The sequence below is a fragment of the Nothobranchius furzeri genome, chromosome 11 (genome assembly GCF_043380555.1).
Source record: "Nothobranchius furzeri strain GRZ-AD chromosome 11, NfurGRZ-RIMD1, whole genome shotgun sequence".
Taxonomy (NCBI): Eukaryota; Metazoa; Chordata; class Actinopteri; order Cyprinodontiformes; family Nothobranchiidae; genus Nothobranchius; species Nothobranchius furzeri.
Window position 1 is genome coordinate 56,767,408 of NC_091751.1, and position 18,016 is coordinate 56,785,423.

General features: G+C 44.6%; 1 protein-coding gene across 1 annotated transcript in view; it reads left to right on the top strand.

Annotated features, from left to right (window-relative positions):
* The first annotated feature begins 210 nt into the window (after window positions 1-210).
* LOC107384100 (potassium/sodium hyperpolarization-activated cyclic nucleotide-gated channel 2) overlaps window positions 211-18,016 on the top strand; it is a 36,848-nt gene continuing 19,042 nt past the window's right edge. The window contains exons 1-3 of the mRNA XM_015957158.3: window positions 211-1,490; window positions 3,365-3,788; window positions 5,447-5,608. Coding sequence (XP_015812644.3) covers window positions 349-1,490; window positions 3,365-3,788; window positions 5,447-5,608 — 1,728 coding nt within the window. The 5' untranslated portion in view covers window positions 211-348. The remainder of the gene's footprint in view (window positions 1,491-3,364; window positions 3,789-5,446; window positions 5,609-18,016) is intronic.

The following is an 18,016-nucleotide window of genomic DNA, read 5'->3' on the forward strand; positions in this document are numbered from 1 at the left end:
ATGACATCATTTGAATGTTCATTAGCACGTGGCAATTAAACTTTTGATCTGCCGAGATGCGTCACTCCTGCTTGCGTTTTATGCATTTTTTAAATTAAACCACGATTGAAAAAAATCATTTTAAAAAGTTGAGATAATTTATTTGAGAGAGAAAATTGGGTTTCATCAATTTGATAATGTTGAGATTATTACAGCATTAGTTTGCAAAAAAGTCACGTCCACTCCTCCCTCTCTTCCTCTGGCCCTTCTCCGCCCCCCTCTTTCTGATTGGCCTTCTTAAAGATAATTGGAGACAAAATCCGGTGTGTCAAGGACAGGAATGAGGTCTCACAGGTGTCTGCTGCTACCATGAAAAAGAAGGCGGTCGGCGGCAGCGGGTGCAGCCACATCAGCGCACCCAAGGAGACTGTCGCATCCAAATGCTCGAGAGGCAACAGCGGACAGAACTGCGCGGAGCCTGGTGGTTCACCCGGTGCGCCAAGCGGCGAGCAGCCCGGTGTGAGCAGCAGCGTCATGATGGACGAGATGGAGGAAGGAGAAGAAGAGTCCAAGTTCCAGCATCCGCGTTTGCGCCGAGCCGGGGGGAGCGGCAGCAGCGGAGGTGGAGGAGAAGGAGGCGGAGGCAGTATCAGGATGAAGAACTTTACGCCAGGAGGGGGAGCCGCGTCCTCGGCTTCCAGGAGAAACTCAAACAAGGAGCCCAGCCTTACGCACACAGAGGACGTTCCTGCCGCCTCACGGCCCACTGCTGCCTCCAGAGCCACCGAGACACCCTGTCCGGGCAATGCTGCCCGACGCGGCGAGATCAACCGAGCGTCTGGGGCGGAGGTGTCGGGATCTACTGCCACGTTAGAGGCTTTAAACGCGACAACGAGTGATGGTTGCAGGGGCGTCGCTCCCATTTCCAGCATGAAATGCAACAAAAACGGAGAATGCAGAAGGGACTCGGGGACCGGGAGCCTGCGCTCAATAATCTCCAAGCAGGAGAAGCAACCAGCGGGGTCGGGGAGAACCGAGGAAGGAGGGGGTGCCAAACGAGGAGCCTGTAACTCGACCACCGCTATGGACGGTTCGATCACACCAGGCCGGTCTCTAACCGGAGGGCAAGGAGGGGAGAACACAAACCCCGGGACCACCTCCGTGTCCAGCGGTGCCCCTGAGAAAAAGGACTCCAAGGTGTCCTTCTCTAACGCACCAAGTCGAAAAGCATCTTCCTCGCTGCACGGCCAGACTCAGACTCAGACCCAACAGCCAAGGAACTCTGTAACTTTCCAGAAACCGGAGGATGGACCGCCAATTGTGCCAGCCGAGGATGCAGAACCTCGAGGCAGCCAAGCCAGCTTCATGCAGCGGCAGTTTAGTAGTATGCTGCAGCCTGGAGTTAACAAATTTTCCTTACGCATGTATGGTAGTCAGAAAGCTGTAGAAAAGGAGCAGGAGAGGGTAAAATCAGCCGGAAACTGGATTATCCACCCTTACAGCGATTTCAGGTAAGAGATGGAGCTGCCAGGAGAGGCCCGTAAGGGTCCTTATCGTCATCTATAACTTACTTTACAGAGTAATGAAGCACAGGAAACAAACGCATTTTAGAGCTACACCTGATTTATCATTCCTCCCGTACTAATGAACCCATAAAGGATGTACTGCTCCAGTCTAATGGGCTGCTGTCAGCACACCGCCTCCCAAAAACAACCTGTTGTCAGGCAAATGGACTTAGCAAAGAGTGTCCTCTCAAGGTTGTAAACAAATCCGGCTCCACTCGGAAGAATAGCATGTCTGGGGCTCTCAGCAAGCCAGGCCTGCTATTCCAGCTCTTCGACGCATGACGCTCACATTTATCAGAGAGCACAGAGACGATGGCATTCATGGTCCAGCTATTATTTTAAAGATCTGGCTAATAAACGTGGCGCTGTCTACTCTGCGTCAAGAGCCGTGCAGACAGGATGGAGGCAATGAGCGCGTGCGCGTGTGCGTACGATGCACTCAGTAATGGAATGTCACCTTGAGCAAAGTGTGCGAATACCTCCAGCGTGCTCACTGGAGACAGATCCGCCAAGATTCTCCGGATCATGTCGTTACTCGACGGATTCGCCGTGTTTGTGACGTGGCTCAGCATCCAGCAGCTATGTCTTTCAAGCATTTAAACCACCAAATGGTCTCCGAGCGTGGCTGTGTCTGCAGCTCACCGCTCCCCCCAGGGGATGGGTCAAATGCGGAGAACAAATTTCGCACACATATCAGTGTGCGTGACAACTAATGGGACTTTAACTTTAGGGGGAATCCACGAGCCGAAAAGGCTCTACGTGACTAACGCGTCTCTGTGAGCAAGTATTGGTTGTTGGAGTTGCGTTTTAGTTGCGCAAACCAACAGGTTTTATTCTGGGCTGGGTCGGTTGCTTTCAGCACCACAGGGAGTGGACAGCTCCCCTCTCATTTGGAGTCGCGTCGCGCGTGTGGAGCGCTCTTCTACCCCCACCCCCGCGAGTCATTCATGTTTGACCCATTTGTTTTCCCATAACGCCGCGAGTCAGTAAAGCTCAACTTAAGACAATGTTCAAGATAAAACGTGACGACAAGCTACTTAATAGACGCTCTCCTACTTTCAACATGAGAGGAGTTTTTTTGCTCCCCGGCTTCTGTTCCTTATTCTTAAGCTGCTCCCTCACGGCAGCAAAGTTGCATCAAACATTATCATCAGCGGCGATTTAGGTAGAATTATCAGAGCTTGTTGCATAAGTCGCAGCGTAATGACTCAGCACTGCACCTGTCCCGCAGAGCTTCCTCTGTCGGGCTGAAACAACCATGATCTCACCTGTCACCTCTGTTGGACAACCTAAACACCATTCATGTCGAAAATCACTATTTTCAGTTCAACTTAAAACATTAACGACCCGGTTTGAGCCTAAAACATTCAAGTCACAAAATCCCTCATTATTTGGGCTAAATTCACTTATTACAATAAAAATACCACAAGAAAACAAATATTTTATTTACGATCATCATCTTACAGACACTTTAAGGCTCTGTGTTTGATTATCTAATATTCCAAAGACTAAGTAAAAAAGTAAATATTTTTCGTTATAGATTTGGAAAAATTTATACATAATACATGTAATTATGCTGCATTTTAACATAACATAACATATATTACAATATGTGCTGATCTGTAACAGAAAACCATTTTTTCATTATTCTCTGCATGTTCAGGCATGAAAAGCTCAGTTCCACATTTCCTCCATCTCCAATTAAGGATCCTCTTGTTTCTATAGGCTTTCCACCGCAGCGCCTCTTTCTTATCTGACTATTTTTGTCTTGTTTTCTTTCTCCTGCCCTTTCCCATTAAACACACACACACATCTGCCAGGTTCTACTGGGATTTTTCAATGTTGCTGTTCATGGTGGGCAACCTGATCATCATTCCCGTGGGCATCACCTTCTTCAAGGAAGAGACCACCACGCCCTGGATCATCTTCAATGTAGTCTCCGACACCTTCTTCCTCATGGACCTGGTGCTCAACTTTCGCACTGGAATCATCATTGAGGACAACTCGGACATTATTTTGGACCCTGAAACCATAAAAAAGACATACTTAAAAACTTGGTTTATTGTAGACTTTATCTCCTCCATCCCAGTGGATTATATATTCCTTATAGTGGAGAAAGGGATTGACTCAGAGGTGTACAAGACCGCCCGGGCCCTGAGGATTGTTCGCTTTACCAAGATCCTAAGTCTTCTGAGGCTGTTGAGGCTCTCCAGATTAATACGTTACATTCACCAGTGGGAAGAGGTAAGAGCTCATGTAGTTATATTTACTAGTAAAATCCTCCGAAACACCAATGGTGGTGTTGGCTCGTGACCAAATAAACAGTCTGCCTCTTTCTGCTCCAAGTGGCCTGCTCTTCTGATTTATTGATGCTGTCACCTGCCACCTGGAGAAAAACAAACACATTTGATGTTAGTAAGACATTTGAGCATGAACAAACCTTGCATTTTGTTGCTCCCACTGTCACTGGAGCTCCCCTCCACTCTGCCGCCTCACCGTCTGACCCAGCAGTCCCACAGGTGGCACCAGGCAGCCTAATAAGCAGACTATTATCAGAACAAACATGGTTAATCAATTAAGGCACCAGAGAAGGAGCAGGTGAGGTGGAAGATGATAGTAACAATCACCACTGAGGGCGAGCAGTGTCTATCATTAGTTATGTCACTAATTACATGAAATAAAGTTAAATAAATACATTTACTGTGTCCTGTTTAGTTGCTGGGAAGACTCTTTCTTTCACTGCCACTTTGGTTGTTGTAGCAGTGTGAGGGATAAGAGATCAGCTCAGGACAAAAGACCTCCAGTGATGTCATGAGATCACTCGACTTTTCATTCTTGCCAGTGTTAGCGGCCTGGTGTTGGCATTTTGCTGTGGTGAACAGCTCATTGGAGCTTGGCTACTCACTTGACCTTTGGATAATTTGATTTCTGAAGATATGATGTGATATGCACACATACACACTCAGTGATGCATGATGGGAAGTGATACTTGACAGGCATGGAGAATGAGGGATGATGACGTGTATGGTAACAGCTCAGGCCCATACAGAAAATATCCACTAGAAATGTTGGTTGTTTTTAAGTTATCTGTTGAGTTTTGTTTGGAAAACCCAAGATTCTGAGCTTGAAACTGCATGGTGGGTTTGTAGAGCTGTCCATGGTGCTGAAAATCTCCAGCGGCCAGAGACAGCAACAGAGGATCCCTCCTTGTTGGTAAAAGTAGGATCACATTCCCCTTTTCCTTGGTTTCTGGCCTGATGGAAGTGACAGTGAAAACATCAAAAAGGTTAAAACTGCATTTAGAAAGTTCATCACGTGTGATTCATGTCAGGTCCTATTCCTCATCACTCGCGTCACCAAGTATCACCTCTCTCTTTGCTGCACTGAAATGACCCACCTCCTTCAGTGGGGACTTCATCAGACAGTTCTGCACGTTTATATGTCGTTTCCACACATTTTTTCTGGCTGAGGATTACTTTTTCAACCTTTAGGTTGCTAAGCAGCATCATGATGAGGTTTCTTGAGGTTTGATGATTGGACTGAGTGAGTGAGCATGATTGATGTGTGAGACAACATGGACTATCAGCTGTTCAGGATCATGATGGTTGCTGTCCATCACTCTGTCCATGTGAATATGTCCATGTGTGTGATGTGATGACATGTCTGTCGGTGTATCCTTGTGCCCGCAGGCTTGCGTGAGAGTAACACATGTATGTGGCTGTGCGTGTATAAAACTCCGCCTGATGTCACACATCTCTGTGTGAAAACTGTATCACCTGCTCCTGTTGATGTTGGTTCAGGACTGTCGCCATTTACCTGCCATGTCAGAAACCCAAGGATCTCATCTCATCTCGTGTCAGATCATTCTTAACACTTCTTCCTTTTTCACTGTCAATATCCAGATCTTCCACATGACCTATGACCTGGCCAGCGCGGTGATGCGGATTATCAACCTGATCGGTATGATGCTGCTGCTGTGTCACTGGGATGGCTGCCTACAGTTCCTGGTTCCCATGCTGCAGGACTTCCCATCAGACTGCTGGGTGTCCCTCAACAAGATGGAGGTATGCATGAGGGAATCTGGTTAGCTTTAACTAACGGGGCGATTACGATCAAAATAAACCAGTTACATAAATCATCTTTATGTGAGAACAAATGCTGAGGGTTAACCAGATTACATTTAAAGCAACATGATTAAAGAAAAATGATTCTCCAAACAGATGGTGGGACACCTTTGCAACTTTTTCACATTTTTAAATAATCTTCTTGAGCCAGTATGTGCAAAAATGACCCTTAACAGTGTTAATGAAAGGCCACCCAGTTCCTATTGTCCCCCCGTGGCCGGAATATTCCACTTGCATCTTCAGACTGGCAGGCGGCATTGTTAGGACTTTAAAAAAAATGAGCTGACATACCTGGTGCTGCAGTCTGGTTCCAGCCCATTTCCTGCAAGTTTTAGATATTGAACACAGCTGATTTGTTTAATTTAGTGATGAATCACTCCTGTAGACACTGGGGAGACGTTTCAGCGGTTACATTAAGGTGTTAAAAAGACAAACACACAACGAGGAAAAAAGTTTAGCTTTTGGTTCTACAAACATACACTAGGGGGTGCTAAAAGCAAGCCAAAACTGATTTGTTCTTTAAAATGATGACTGAGAACATTATGACTGATTTGTAGTTATCCTCCCGTCCAGAACAACTGGATACATTATTTCCAGGAAAATGCATTTTATAGTATCAGAGAACTATTGGATTCACTCACTATAAAATCCAGTTTCTCGGTCCTGCACCATCTCCTCACATGCATTGTTTTATTAAGTTTAAGTGCCTCCAAGCAGTTGTGCAAGAACCTGAACAACTGAAGCTAGTAAATGAGAAATCTCAGGTTCCACATCCCTGACAAAGAACATTAGAGTGTACTTATATTTCCTCTCTATAAGCTCATATTGATTGGAAGTCATTAATAATGGCATACTGGGAATGATTTTCCAAATCACTGAAGGAAAGAAGCATACTTTACCCTAATGAGAGTGTGTTTGCCGTGCATGCGCTCATTCTCTTGCTGTGAATTAGAGCTGGGATGGTTCTTCTGATTCTGTCACTTCATACTGTCTCTATAGATGAGTGCTACTTGCCTCTGCATCACTGATCTCTCAATGTGCAGTCATCTTAGTAATGAAAAGTTGTGAAATGCATCTGTTCTTGCTCACAAATCGGATCATGCACTGACATTCTCATCAGAGGAAACATTTCTTCTATTTCTTCGAATTTTCCTCATGTATACCGCATTGTTTCTGACATTTCTTAATTGATATAATCTCCAAAGAAAGATTTTTAGTCCCCCACACACCCAATAATTAATTCAGTAATTTAAAGACAATCAGACCTTTTTTACGCCTTCTTGACAGAACTTAAGCATTAAATCTGCCTGAACTGTATTTTTACACATGCTGCAGAGCATTAATGGATGCTAATTCTCTTGTGAGGAAGAATCTACAGATTCAGTCATGTTTTTTTTGCCCCACAGCTGGATTTGTACTTTTATTTAGCATTGACAGTGAGAAAAGCATCAGTAAAAGTTGGCTAAAGGCTGATTAGTAATCAGTGATCATCAAAGTCTTTATTGTCTGTTGCTACTGTAGGGATATCTGTGCTTTAGTAAAGAAGAAAAGGCTTCAAATAAATTCATTTTCTTGATTTTAAATTTATGGAAATTGTGGAAATGACATTTCTATGGCCCTTCATCACATCAGCAGATGCTACATGATGTAAAATATCAGTTTTGTTAGCTCTGCTTGAGATTAGCAGCTCATAGCAACAAGTTCTGCTGTAGATCTTGTGTTCACTGAAGGTCTGACGGAACATTTATACAAATATTTTACCAAATTTGTATGTTAAGTCTTTCGGTGACCTCAAAGTTGATAATTTGCGCTGTTGGCTCATCATTTTGAGAATATTTATGCAAAGTTAGGTAGCTCTATACAGCGCTCTAGTGCTCAGAAACACATCTAGGTGACATTCGCTGCAAATATTTTATCTCTCATTCAAGGAGAAAAGCAAAAAATTCTCTCAGACAGATCAAGAAAGTCACTCATATCTCCATCTTGTGCAGCACCGATCAGTCTTTGTGACAGACAGAGGAAACATCCGCAGGTTATCGGTGAAGATGCAGTGGAAAAGAAGCCAGAGATTTAAACACACCTCCTGATCCCCCCATGCCTCCCCACCAGTGCCGTGGGGCGATGACAGGAAAGATAAAAGGGGAAAGCAGAGGGATGAGGGGGAATATGGCCAGGCAGCTGGGCTCTTTGTTGCCATGTCTCTCTCATAGAGATAAAAGCTGGTTGTTCATAGGTCTGTCTTTCAGCCAAGCCTTTTGCTGAGCAGGGGAAGACCACACCAACCCAGACACGAGGCACAAGTCCAAATTGGTTTTAAACAGATTGAGTCCTGCTCACAGACGTTGTCTGGGTTCAGCACGACTCGTCGTAAAACTCAGATTTGAAGTTTTTCTGGATGAGGCTTCTGACTCTTGATGTTATGGCTGTACAGAACCACAAAGTGTCCTACTTGCCATGTACGGACATTTTTATTACATTTTTATGCAACATACGACCCATCTGACCAATCATCGACTTGCAGCTTATTTGAAGAGCAAGACACACCCGGCAATGGTGAACCAGAATGGATTAAACACTTTAGTTTTTCAACATTATATCAATTTGTGTGCATGAAGAATAAAAGTTATGTGATATGTAATCAGCTCTGAATTGATTATGTCAAAAACAGACAGAAGCATTTTATACTTGTATCCATCAGCTATGTAAATCATCAAAGTGTGGAAATTAATTTAACTTTACTGCACGGTTACTCCATCCATCCATCCATCCATCCATCCATCCATCCATTCATTCATTCATTCATTCATTCATTCATTCATTCATTCATTCATTCATTCATTTTCATCCGCTTATCCAGAGTCAGGTCACGGGGGCAGTAGCCTAAGGCGAGAGGCCCAGACTTCCCTCTCCCCAGCCACTTGGGCCAGCTCCTCCGGGGGAATCCCAAGGCGTTCCCTGGCCAGGTGAGAGACATAGTCCCTTCACCGTGTCCTGGATCGCCCTTTAGGTCTCCTCCCAGTTGGACGTGCCTGGAAAACCTCACCAGGGAGGCGTCCAGGCGGCATCCTGACCAGATGCCCGAGCCACCTCAACTGGCTCCTCTCGACATGGAGGAGCAGCAGGTCAACTCCGAGCCCCTCCCGAATGGCCGAGCTTCTCACCCTATCTCTAAGAGAGAGCCCAACCACTCTTCGGAGAAAACTCATTTCGGCCTCTTGTATCCACGATCTCGTTCTTTCGGCCACTACCCTAAGCTCATGACCATAGGTGAGGGTAGGAACGTAGATCGACCGGTAAATCGAGAGCTTCGCCTTCTGACTCAGCTCTCCCTTCACCATGACAGACCGGTACAACGCCCGCATCACTGCAGATGCAGCACCAATCCGCTTATCGATCTCACGCTCCAATTTTCCCTCACTCGTGAACAAGAACCCGAGATACTTAAACTCCTCCACTTGGGCAGGACCTCATCCCTGACCCGGAGAAGGCATTATACCCTATTCCAAATCAAGACCATGGTCTCAGATTTAAAGGAGCTGATTCTCATCCCAGCTGCTTCCCACTCGGCTGCGAACCGCTCCAGCGAAAGCTGAAGATCACGTTCTGGTGAAGCCAAAAGGACCACATCATCTGCAAAAATCCTCAGGCCACCAAAACGGATGCCCTCCACACCTTGGCTGTGCCTAGAAATCCTGTCCATAAAGGTTATGAACAGAATCGATGACAAAGGGCAGCCTTGGCGGAGTCCAACTCTCACTGGGAACGAGTCCGACTTACTGCCGGCAATGCGGACCAAGCTCTGACACTGGTCATACAGGGACCTAACAGCCCGTATCAGAGGGCCTGGTACCCCATACTCCTGGGGTACCCCCCACAGGGCCCCCTGAGGGACGCGGTCAAACGCCTTCTCCAAATCCACAAAACACATGTAGACTGGTTGGGCAAATTCCCACGCACCCTCCAGGACCCCCTAAGGGTCTAGAGCTTGTCCAGTGTTCCACGGCCAGGACGAAAACCACATTGCTCCTCCTGAATCTGAGGTTCAACACACCGATGGACCCTCCTCTCCAGAACCCCTGAATAGACCTTACCAGGAAGGCTCAGGAGTGTGATCCCCCTGTAATTGGAACACACCCTGCGGTCCCCCTTTTTAAATAAGGGGACCACCACCCTGGTCTGCCAGTCCAGTGGGACTGCCCCAGATGTCCACGCGATATTTCAGAGCTGCGTCAGCCAACACAGCCCCACAACATCCAGAGCCTTAAGGAACTCCGGGCGGATCTCATCCACCCCTGGAGCCTTGCCACAGAGGAGCTATTTAACCACCTCAGTGACCTCAGCACCAGAGATTTGAGAGGCCAACCCAAAGTCCCCAGACTGCTTTCTCACTGGAAGATGTGTCGGTGGGATTGAGGAAGTCTTCGAAGTATTCTGCCCACTGATCCACAACGTCCTGAGTAGAGGTCAGCAGCACACCGTCCCCACTACAGATAGTGTTGGTAGCGCACTGCTCCCCCCCCCCCCCCCCCCCCGCCCCCCACCCCCGAGGCGCCGGATGGTGGACCAGAATCTCCTCGAAGCCGTATGGAAGTCTTGCTCCATGGTCTCACCAAACTCCTCCCATGCCCGGGATTTTGCCCAGGCGACCACCCGAGCCGCCTTCCACTTGGACTGCCGGTACCCGTCAGCTGCCTCTGGAGTCCCACAGGCCAAAAAGACCTGATAGGACTCTTTCTTCAGCTTGACAGAATCCCTAACCGTCTGTGTCCACCAGCGGGTTCGGGGGTTGCCACCACGACAGGCACAGACGATCCTGCGACCACAGCTCCGGTCGGCCGCCTCAACAATGAAGGCACGGAACAGGGTCCATTCAGACTCAATGTCCCCCGCCTCCCCCAGAACATTTTGGAAGTTCTGTCGGAGGTGGGAATTGAAGCTCCTTCTTACAGGAGACTCTGCCAGACGTTCCCAGCAGACCCTCATGATACGTTTGGGTCTGCCTGGTCTGATCGGCATCCTCCTTCACCATCTGAGCCAACTCACCACCAGGTAGTGGTCAGTTGACAGCTCCGCCCCTCTCTTCACCTGAGTGTCCAAGACATGTGGCTGCAGGTCAGATGAAACAACAACAAAGTCAATCATCGAGCTGTGGCATAAGGTATCCTGGTGCCAAGAGCACATATGGACACCTTTATGTCTGAACATGTTCATTATGGACAATCCATGACTGGCACAGAAGTCCAATAACAAAACACCACTCGAATTCAGATCAGGAGGGCTGTTCCTCCCAACCACACCTCTTCAGGTCTCACTGTTGTTGCCCATGTGAGCGTTAAAGTCCCCCAGCAGAACGAGGGAGTCACCAGAAGGAGCACTTTCCAGCACCCCCTCCAAGGTCTCCAAAAAGGGTGGGTAGTCTGAACTGGAACACTGTTTCCATTTATATAATTCATCATAAGAAGTCTTCGGGCTGCTCTTTGTCTGATCCCTCACCTAGGACCTGTTTGCCATGGGTGACCCTATAGGGTCTGGTATACCAGAGGCAGAAAGCCTCAGATAACTTAGCTCCTAGGATCATTGAGACACTCAAACCCCTCCACCATGGTAAGGTGGCAGTCCAGGGAGACAGTTACTCCTTTTTCTAATAAAATGCAATATTTAATGCAAATTAAAACCAGATAAACTGAAAATAGTGAAGCACAATCCGTTTTGTGTGGTTATACCCAACAGCTAAACCAATTTGTGCCTTTAAATCTGACCTTTTATTTAAATGTACAGAACCTCACTTGCATTTGTTCAAGTTAAAGTCCCATAGTCATCATACATTGGTGAAATTAATCTTAGCATTTGACCCATCCCCGTGGGGAGCGGTGAGCTGCAGCAGTGGCTGCACTCGGGAACTATTTGGTTAAACACCCTAATCCAACCCCTTAAAGCTGAGAGTCAATCATGACCTGACCGGGATTTAAACCCTGATCTTCCAATTCCAGGGCGGACACTCTACCACTAGGCTACTGAGAAGGTTCATACATAAAACATTTTTCATGCGAAGAATTTAAAACACATTCCAACAAATGCCTAAAAATACTTGAACGTTTCCTGCTTTTTGATCTAGTGCATGGAACATGGTGACATGGTGACACACTGAGTTTGAAGAACAGAATGATGAAGCTGGACGCTGACAGGTCACTGACTCCTTTAGCGCTCTCCTCACTGTGTGTTCGCTCTCCAGAGAGCCGTCACTCTCAAACCAAAGGGTCGCTATGGCGCTAGTGCAGTACAGGCTGCACACAGCCACCTGAGACCAGCTCCCTATTGAGAGCCTGACAGCTTTGTGACAAAAGCCATTGTGCTGCAGCCAGCCCTCCATCCCGCCTTGCACCCTGCAGGGACTTTGGAGGTGTGGGCCTGCAGGCAGAACCCACTCAGAGTTTTCAGGGCACACTGTCCATCCACCAGCCAGTGAATGAATGTTAGCTACGCACCCCAGTTTTCATCCCCATTATTAATATGTCCATATTTTAATGTAAACTTTGCATAACCTTGTCACAGCCTCTGGATTTTCTCTATAATAAAGTGCTGGAAGCAATCTGCTGCATCAGTGATGGCTTACTGACACGCACACACGGAGTACTGTTTCAAATCTGTAATTACAACTTTGTGTGCATCCATCCTTTACTGAAACCACACTGCGGAGATGTCTCTTTCCCATTATTCCCCGCTGCCATCAGTGGGCGGGGCTTCTCAGCCTGCTTGCATCCAGTTGATAAGGCTGTAATCACTGTGTATGATGATGAATCACCTTCTATACACACTGAGAGATTAGTTTAGACCAAACAGAATTACTGGTCTGCAGCAGGACACCACAGATTTGATTTGATAAACTCTCTGGTCCAGCAAGAGCAGATGGGTCAGAAAAGTGAAAGCTGCTGTTTGACTTCCTCAAATGGATGAGCAGCAAGGAGGTATTTGGTTTCTGGGTGAGGAGAGGCTGAGGCAAGATGGGATCATAGGTCAAACACACGCACACACGCGCGCACGCACACACACACACACACACACACACACACACACACACACACACACACACACACACACACACACACACACACACACACACACACACACACACACACACACACACACACACACACACACACACACACACACACACACACAAACATGAGCAGTTTGTACCTGATCACGAAGCTTTAACATTTCAAAAATTGGTGTTTTCATAATAAAAAATGTAAATCTGATGGGATTTCCTCCTGATTCCTTCATAAATAAGAAACAAAAAAAAAAAAACGTAAACTCCCTTTGTGACCACTGCAGAGATTAATATAAACTGCAACACAATCCTTTTCTTTGTTTTACAACGTTGTGCCTGTCTGAAGGAGCCTTATCCCATCTGAATAAAGTGATCACAGTTGCTATTGATCAGTTAATCAGGCATTTGACTAGAAGAACCTGGCTGCTATAAACCCTCCTAAGTCCTTGGAGAGAGTTTGAATATCCTCACTGCTTTGCGTTTGCATGTAGTTTCTGTTGCATGAATAATAATACAAAGAAATATGTTGTTTTATTGATAAACTAATGTTTTTTAACATCATTTTACAAATAACCAGAAGATCAGATGAGATCTATTGTGTTTTATGTCAATCTGTGGGTTAGAAGGAGCTGTCATAAATTACAGTACTTTCGTGAAATAAAAGCAGTATTTTTGTATAGAGTGCATGCATAATTCATGCTCTTTAAAATATGTTTAGAGAACATAATGTTCTGTAATATTTCAGCAATTTATCACTGACATCAGATTTGCTTTCTGCTATAAAACAGAGAAAATGACCTTTATTGTTGATGAACAATGATCATGTAATCTATGCATGTTTTATAGTCAGCTTTACAAACAAAGGGTAGTCTTATGTGGTGACAAACTGGGTTGAAATCAGGCTTCTTTTGACCAAGAGAGCCCATCTGTCCTTGGATCCTGGCAAGAATGTGATTTTCTGCATTGCAGCTGTTTTAGAATGTGTTGTCACATATTTAGCTTTATTACTCTTTATTCACAGATTTGTTGTAAATTGAATATTTTATTCTGTGATGGAATGTCCTCTCAGGCTGCAGCAGGCTCTACGCCACACTACTGAGGTGTTCCTGGGCTCAGGAAATCTGCAAGTGGCAGGGGTGCCCCCAGAACATTTTCATGGGGGGCCCTAGAGAAATTTTTGGGGTGGCACACCAAATCTGTCCTTGTGGTAAATCTAGGAGAGCCTAGCCCACTAGCTCAAGCTCCACTCCAGGGTTTTAACCTTATTAACTAGTCCATATAAACCAGTAAAACCATTGTTTAGTCAATTTACCACCTTCAAACTGCAGACTAACAACTTCAGTATAACAGCCATCTAAAAAAATGTTTTTATTGATCTAATCAGGTTGTTTTACAGCCTTAAACTTGAATTAAAGGTGAACAATCCAGACATGAATGAGAAAAGGTTAACACAAACAAGCAGACATTTCTCAGTTAATAAAAACCAAAATAAGCAATAGTGATGCAATTAAACAAGGGTTTACACAGGTAAATTAAAAATTTGAGAGGGATTTTATGTTGTGCACAGATATCCAGGTCCGTAGATCATGTCATCCCCTTAAATTTTTAGATAACTATCTGTGTAATTCATCACCTGAAACCGAAGCTTTTGATTAAAGTGACAATGTGTAGTTTTAGTAGAGATGCTCCATTCTGATCACGTGATTGGAAATCAGGTCCGATCACATGATTTTTAAGAAATTGGAATAGGTGGGAAAAATCGAGTTTAACCATTTAAAACAACAAAAGTCATCCTGAGAAAGATATTTTCAAATGTAAAAACAATGGCTTAAGTTCCTCCACATCAGCATTCTTTGTTTCACAGACAACACCGTAAGTCCCGCAATTTAAGGTAGTATGAGAACTCACCTGCCATAACATGTTGCAGTTAGCTAACACAGAGCATAGAGCTCCGGACCCCACGTGACTCTCAGTTAGTAAATGCTATATTGGCAGTCAAAAAAGGTAAACAAACACGGATCGTAAACATGAACATGAATGGGAACGGCTTGGATTTTACTTCGTCGGAGTTTACTTCACAGTTTAAAACCGAAGAAATCGTTTTATATAGTCAGAAATTAAATAGACTAAACATCTCCGACCCTTACCGTGCCCCTGGGATACTTTTTAAAAATGCCAGAAGCTGTCGGAGCGGACTTCTTACCGGACCTGGCCGGGGAACCCCTTGGGTGCTTTTTATGTGTGATCTGACAATTGATCAACCATTGCTTAAAAATTAAATACAGCTTAGCCGGTTAATTGCTGTGATCATAAAACACGTAAACGGCAGCACGCAGAACTCACGAGGCAACGTTTTACGTGACGTTTACTTGTTGCTATGAGTAATAAGACAGAAAAAGCCTAGCCAAAATAAGTTTAGGAAGCCCACTAAGAATCGTAATAAAAGCATTTAAAATAAATACCATACACAGTTGAGGAAACATTGGTTTAAGTACCTGATATGAAGCGGTCGCTGCATAAGTGAAAATCTTTACTCTCTGGATCCCACAGTTTCATTTCAGCTCGGTCACTAGCACGTTTTATTACAATGATCCAGCGTTTGCGGCGCTCCGGATCTTGGGGAATCCTGTAGATGGATCATTCATTATGTCGTCCGCGTCTGTTCTGCATCCTGGGGCACAACAGGAATCTACCATATTTCCTGTCTGATTGAGTTTTCTGACAACAAATAGTCCAGCTGCCGGCTTCTGCATGCCAATATGGCGTCGTTTCGATTTGAACTGTTGCATGCCGGGAGAAGTGACGTCAACTCCCGGAGCTCTATAGCTGTCATCTCAAGAGAGAGAAAATGTCTGTGTAATTTGGATATTATTTTTTTTAATGAACAGCAAAGGGAGTGTAATAAACACATGTAATGTGTGCAAACTGGGCATTTGGTGAGGTGGGAAAGGTAGCGCTGCGTTCTACACTTATGCGCCACCCCGCTCAATTCACTGCAGTAATTCAGCTACGCCAGCCGACACTAAAAATCTTAAAATCAAATGACTCGGAATAGGATTGGGAGCAAAAAAAACATGATTGGAACATTCCTAGTTTTCACCGTTTAATCTAATGAAAAATCAATCAAAATGTTTTTGAAAATGGATTAAATGATGTCCAGTTGTTGAAAAATATTGGCAGCTTTGTGACTAATGACCATTAAAATCAGGTCTAAAATACATGGGAGTAGGGCTAAGTCTCTGGGCAACACCGTAATAGACACAATGTTTCCTTCTACGGGAGCCCGTGAGGACAAAAAGCATTTACTGCTTTGTGACAAGCGGTTACAAAACTATCACCATTCTGTAAAGCACATGGAGTTACCTTTGTGTAGGAAATGTGCTTTATAAATAAAGCAGTCTTGTCACGTCATTCATGAACATGTTGTTTTAAACTTTTTCACTCGTTACCAGTGGTGAATAGGAGTCTGATGTGCTTTTATTTAGCTGGAAGTTGAACGATCTGATGAAGTACTCGTTCAAAAATTGCGGTCCCTGGGACTTTTGACCTTGATGACCATACATGGGTAAGGGTATAGGGAGCCTGAGTCTCCTCCCTTTCCGGTCGGCTCATGGGTCCCCAGAAGAAAGAAAAAATGAATGCAAGTCAACGGGGCTAAAAACGTTATTTTCTAACCCGCTGTGCCTTACGCCCTGGATCGTACATATGTTGTACTGCAATTTTAATGAAAGGTAATGATGGGTGTTTTGACCACACCAGTCACGTACTTTGAGATTTATCAGCTTGTAAAAGTTTGTAATTAGCATGACTACAAACTAGAAATCGGCATGTCACATATGTGACGTCACCACATGATCTCCTCTCCACACAGTAGCTGCTGCTTACCAAATGGCCAGGTTTATGATGGTTCTTTCTTCCTGTGGGAAGTTTTCTGAACACACAGCCCTTTTCCCTCAGTTTTCTCCGTGTCTGGTTTGATGGCGTCACTTTCGAGAAGCGCATTTGTTGTCCTGAACTTATTTTCACACAAAAACCTAAAAAAGCGTTTCCCCCCGTTCGAAAATAAGCACGTTCTTGGTATCAAAATGTGTCTTTAAAATTCACGGACATCATAAGTGAAATCCATGGCACAAAACAAGCTGGATTAGAAAATAGCGTTTTTAGCCCCATTGACTTTCATTCATTTTTTCGTTCTTCCAGGGGACCCATGAGCCGGAAGTAGATGGGCTTGACTTAGGCTCCCTACACACAAAAATACCCTTGCTTGCAATGATTTAGGTATGTTCTGCCCCCTGTTGCCGGGAAAATACACACCGTCACTTTAAATCAGGCATCCATCATTATTTCGGCACAACTAACACTATAACGATAAAGGAATGACCACAACATCTACAATTTGCATGTAGCTTTTTTTAGTTGAACACATTTGTAAGGCTTCAATGCACACATACGGTAGAAGCCCATAAAAAGGCACACTTCAAACCCAACCAGGAACGTAAAAAGCTCCTCTTTTATCCTCCAAGTTCAAACAGGCTCTCTGCTGATAATGGGGACATTGATTACCAATAAAGCGAAGGATAGTTCCCAATCTGAAATCCCAGTGGAGGACTGTCACGATTTAGGTGGATAGAGAGTCTCTCCTTCTCTCTTACTGTGCTGTTTCAGAATCAAAGTGCTCATCATTCATCTATTATTCAATCTGTTTCACTCCACTGTTTCTTTTTCTCTTTTCACATCCACCGTTTAGTCCCAGCCCACTTGGTGGAGCTATATTTACTTTTGGCGTCTATAGATTCTGCTCTTCTCATTGAACAGAGATCCGTCAGTCCCTCTGAAGTCTTTTGTTGTTGTGTGGCTGAAGGCAGACCTCTTTATGGGAAACCTCTGCTCCTTCAGGATACCTGAGAGTTTTATAACTAATGACCATTTTAATAAATAATGAGTGTTTTTGAGAATTTGACTAAAAAGCATCAAGAAAAATATAAAACACCTGTTTCAACCTTTAGTCGTATCAAAGAAGGAAATGATGAACACTTATTCAACATTTTAAATTATATATATGTTTAACATTTAATGTATAATCTTTATATATTTTACCACAAGGTAAAACTATGTAAAAGCTAAAAAAAAAATCATCATTTGAGATTTCCAATTATAAATTCCTTAATGAACACGTGACAAGCTGTCAGAGGGTAATTTAAGGTTAATTCCAACAAAATGCATGTTTTTAAAATGATGTACCATCCTCACAAAATGGGATTGATCTGATTATTTGTCACACTGAGGACAAAGTCGAC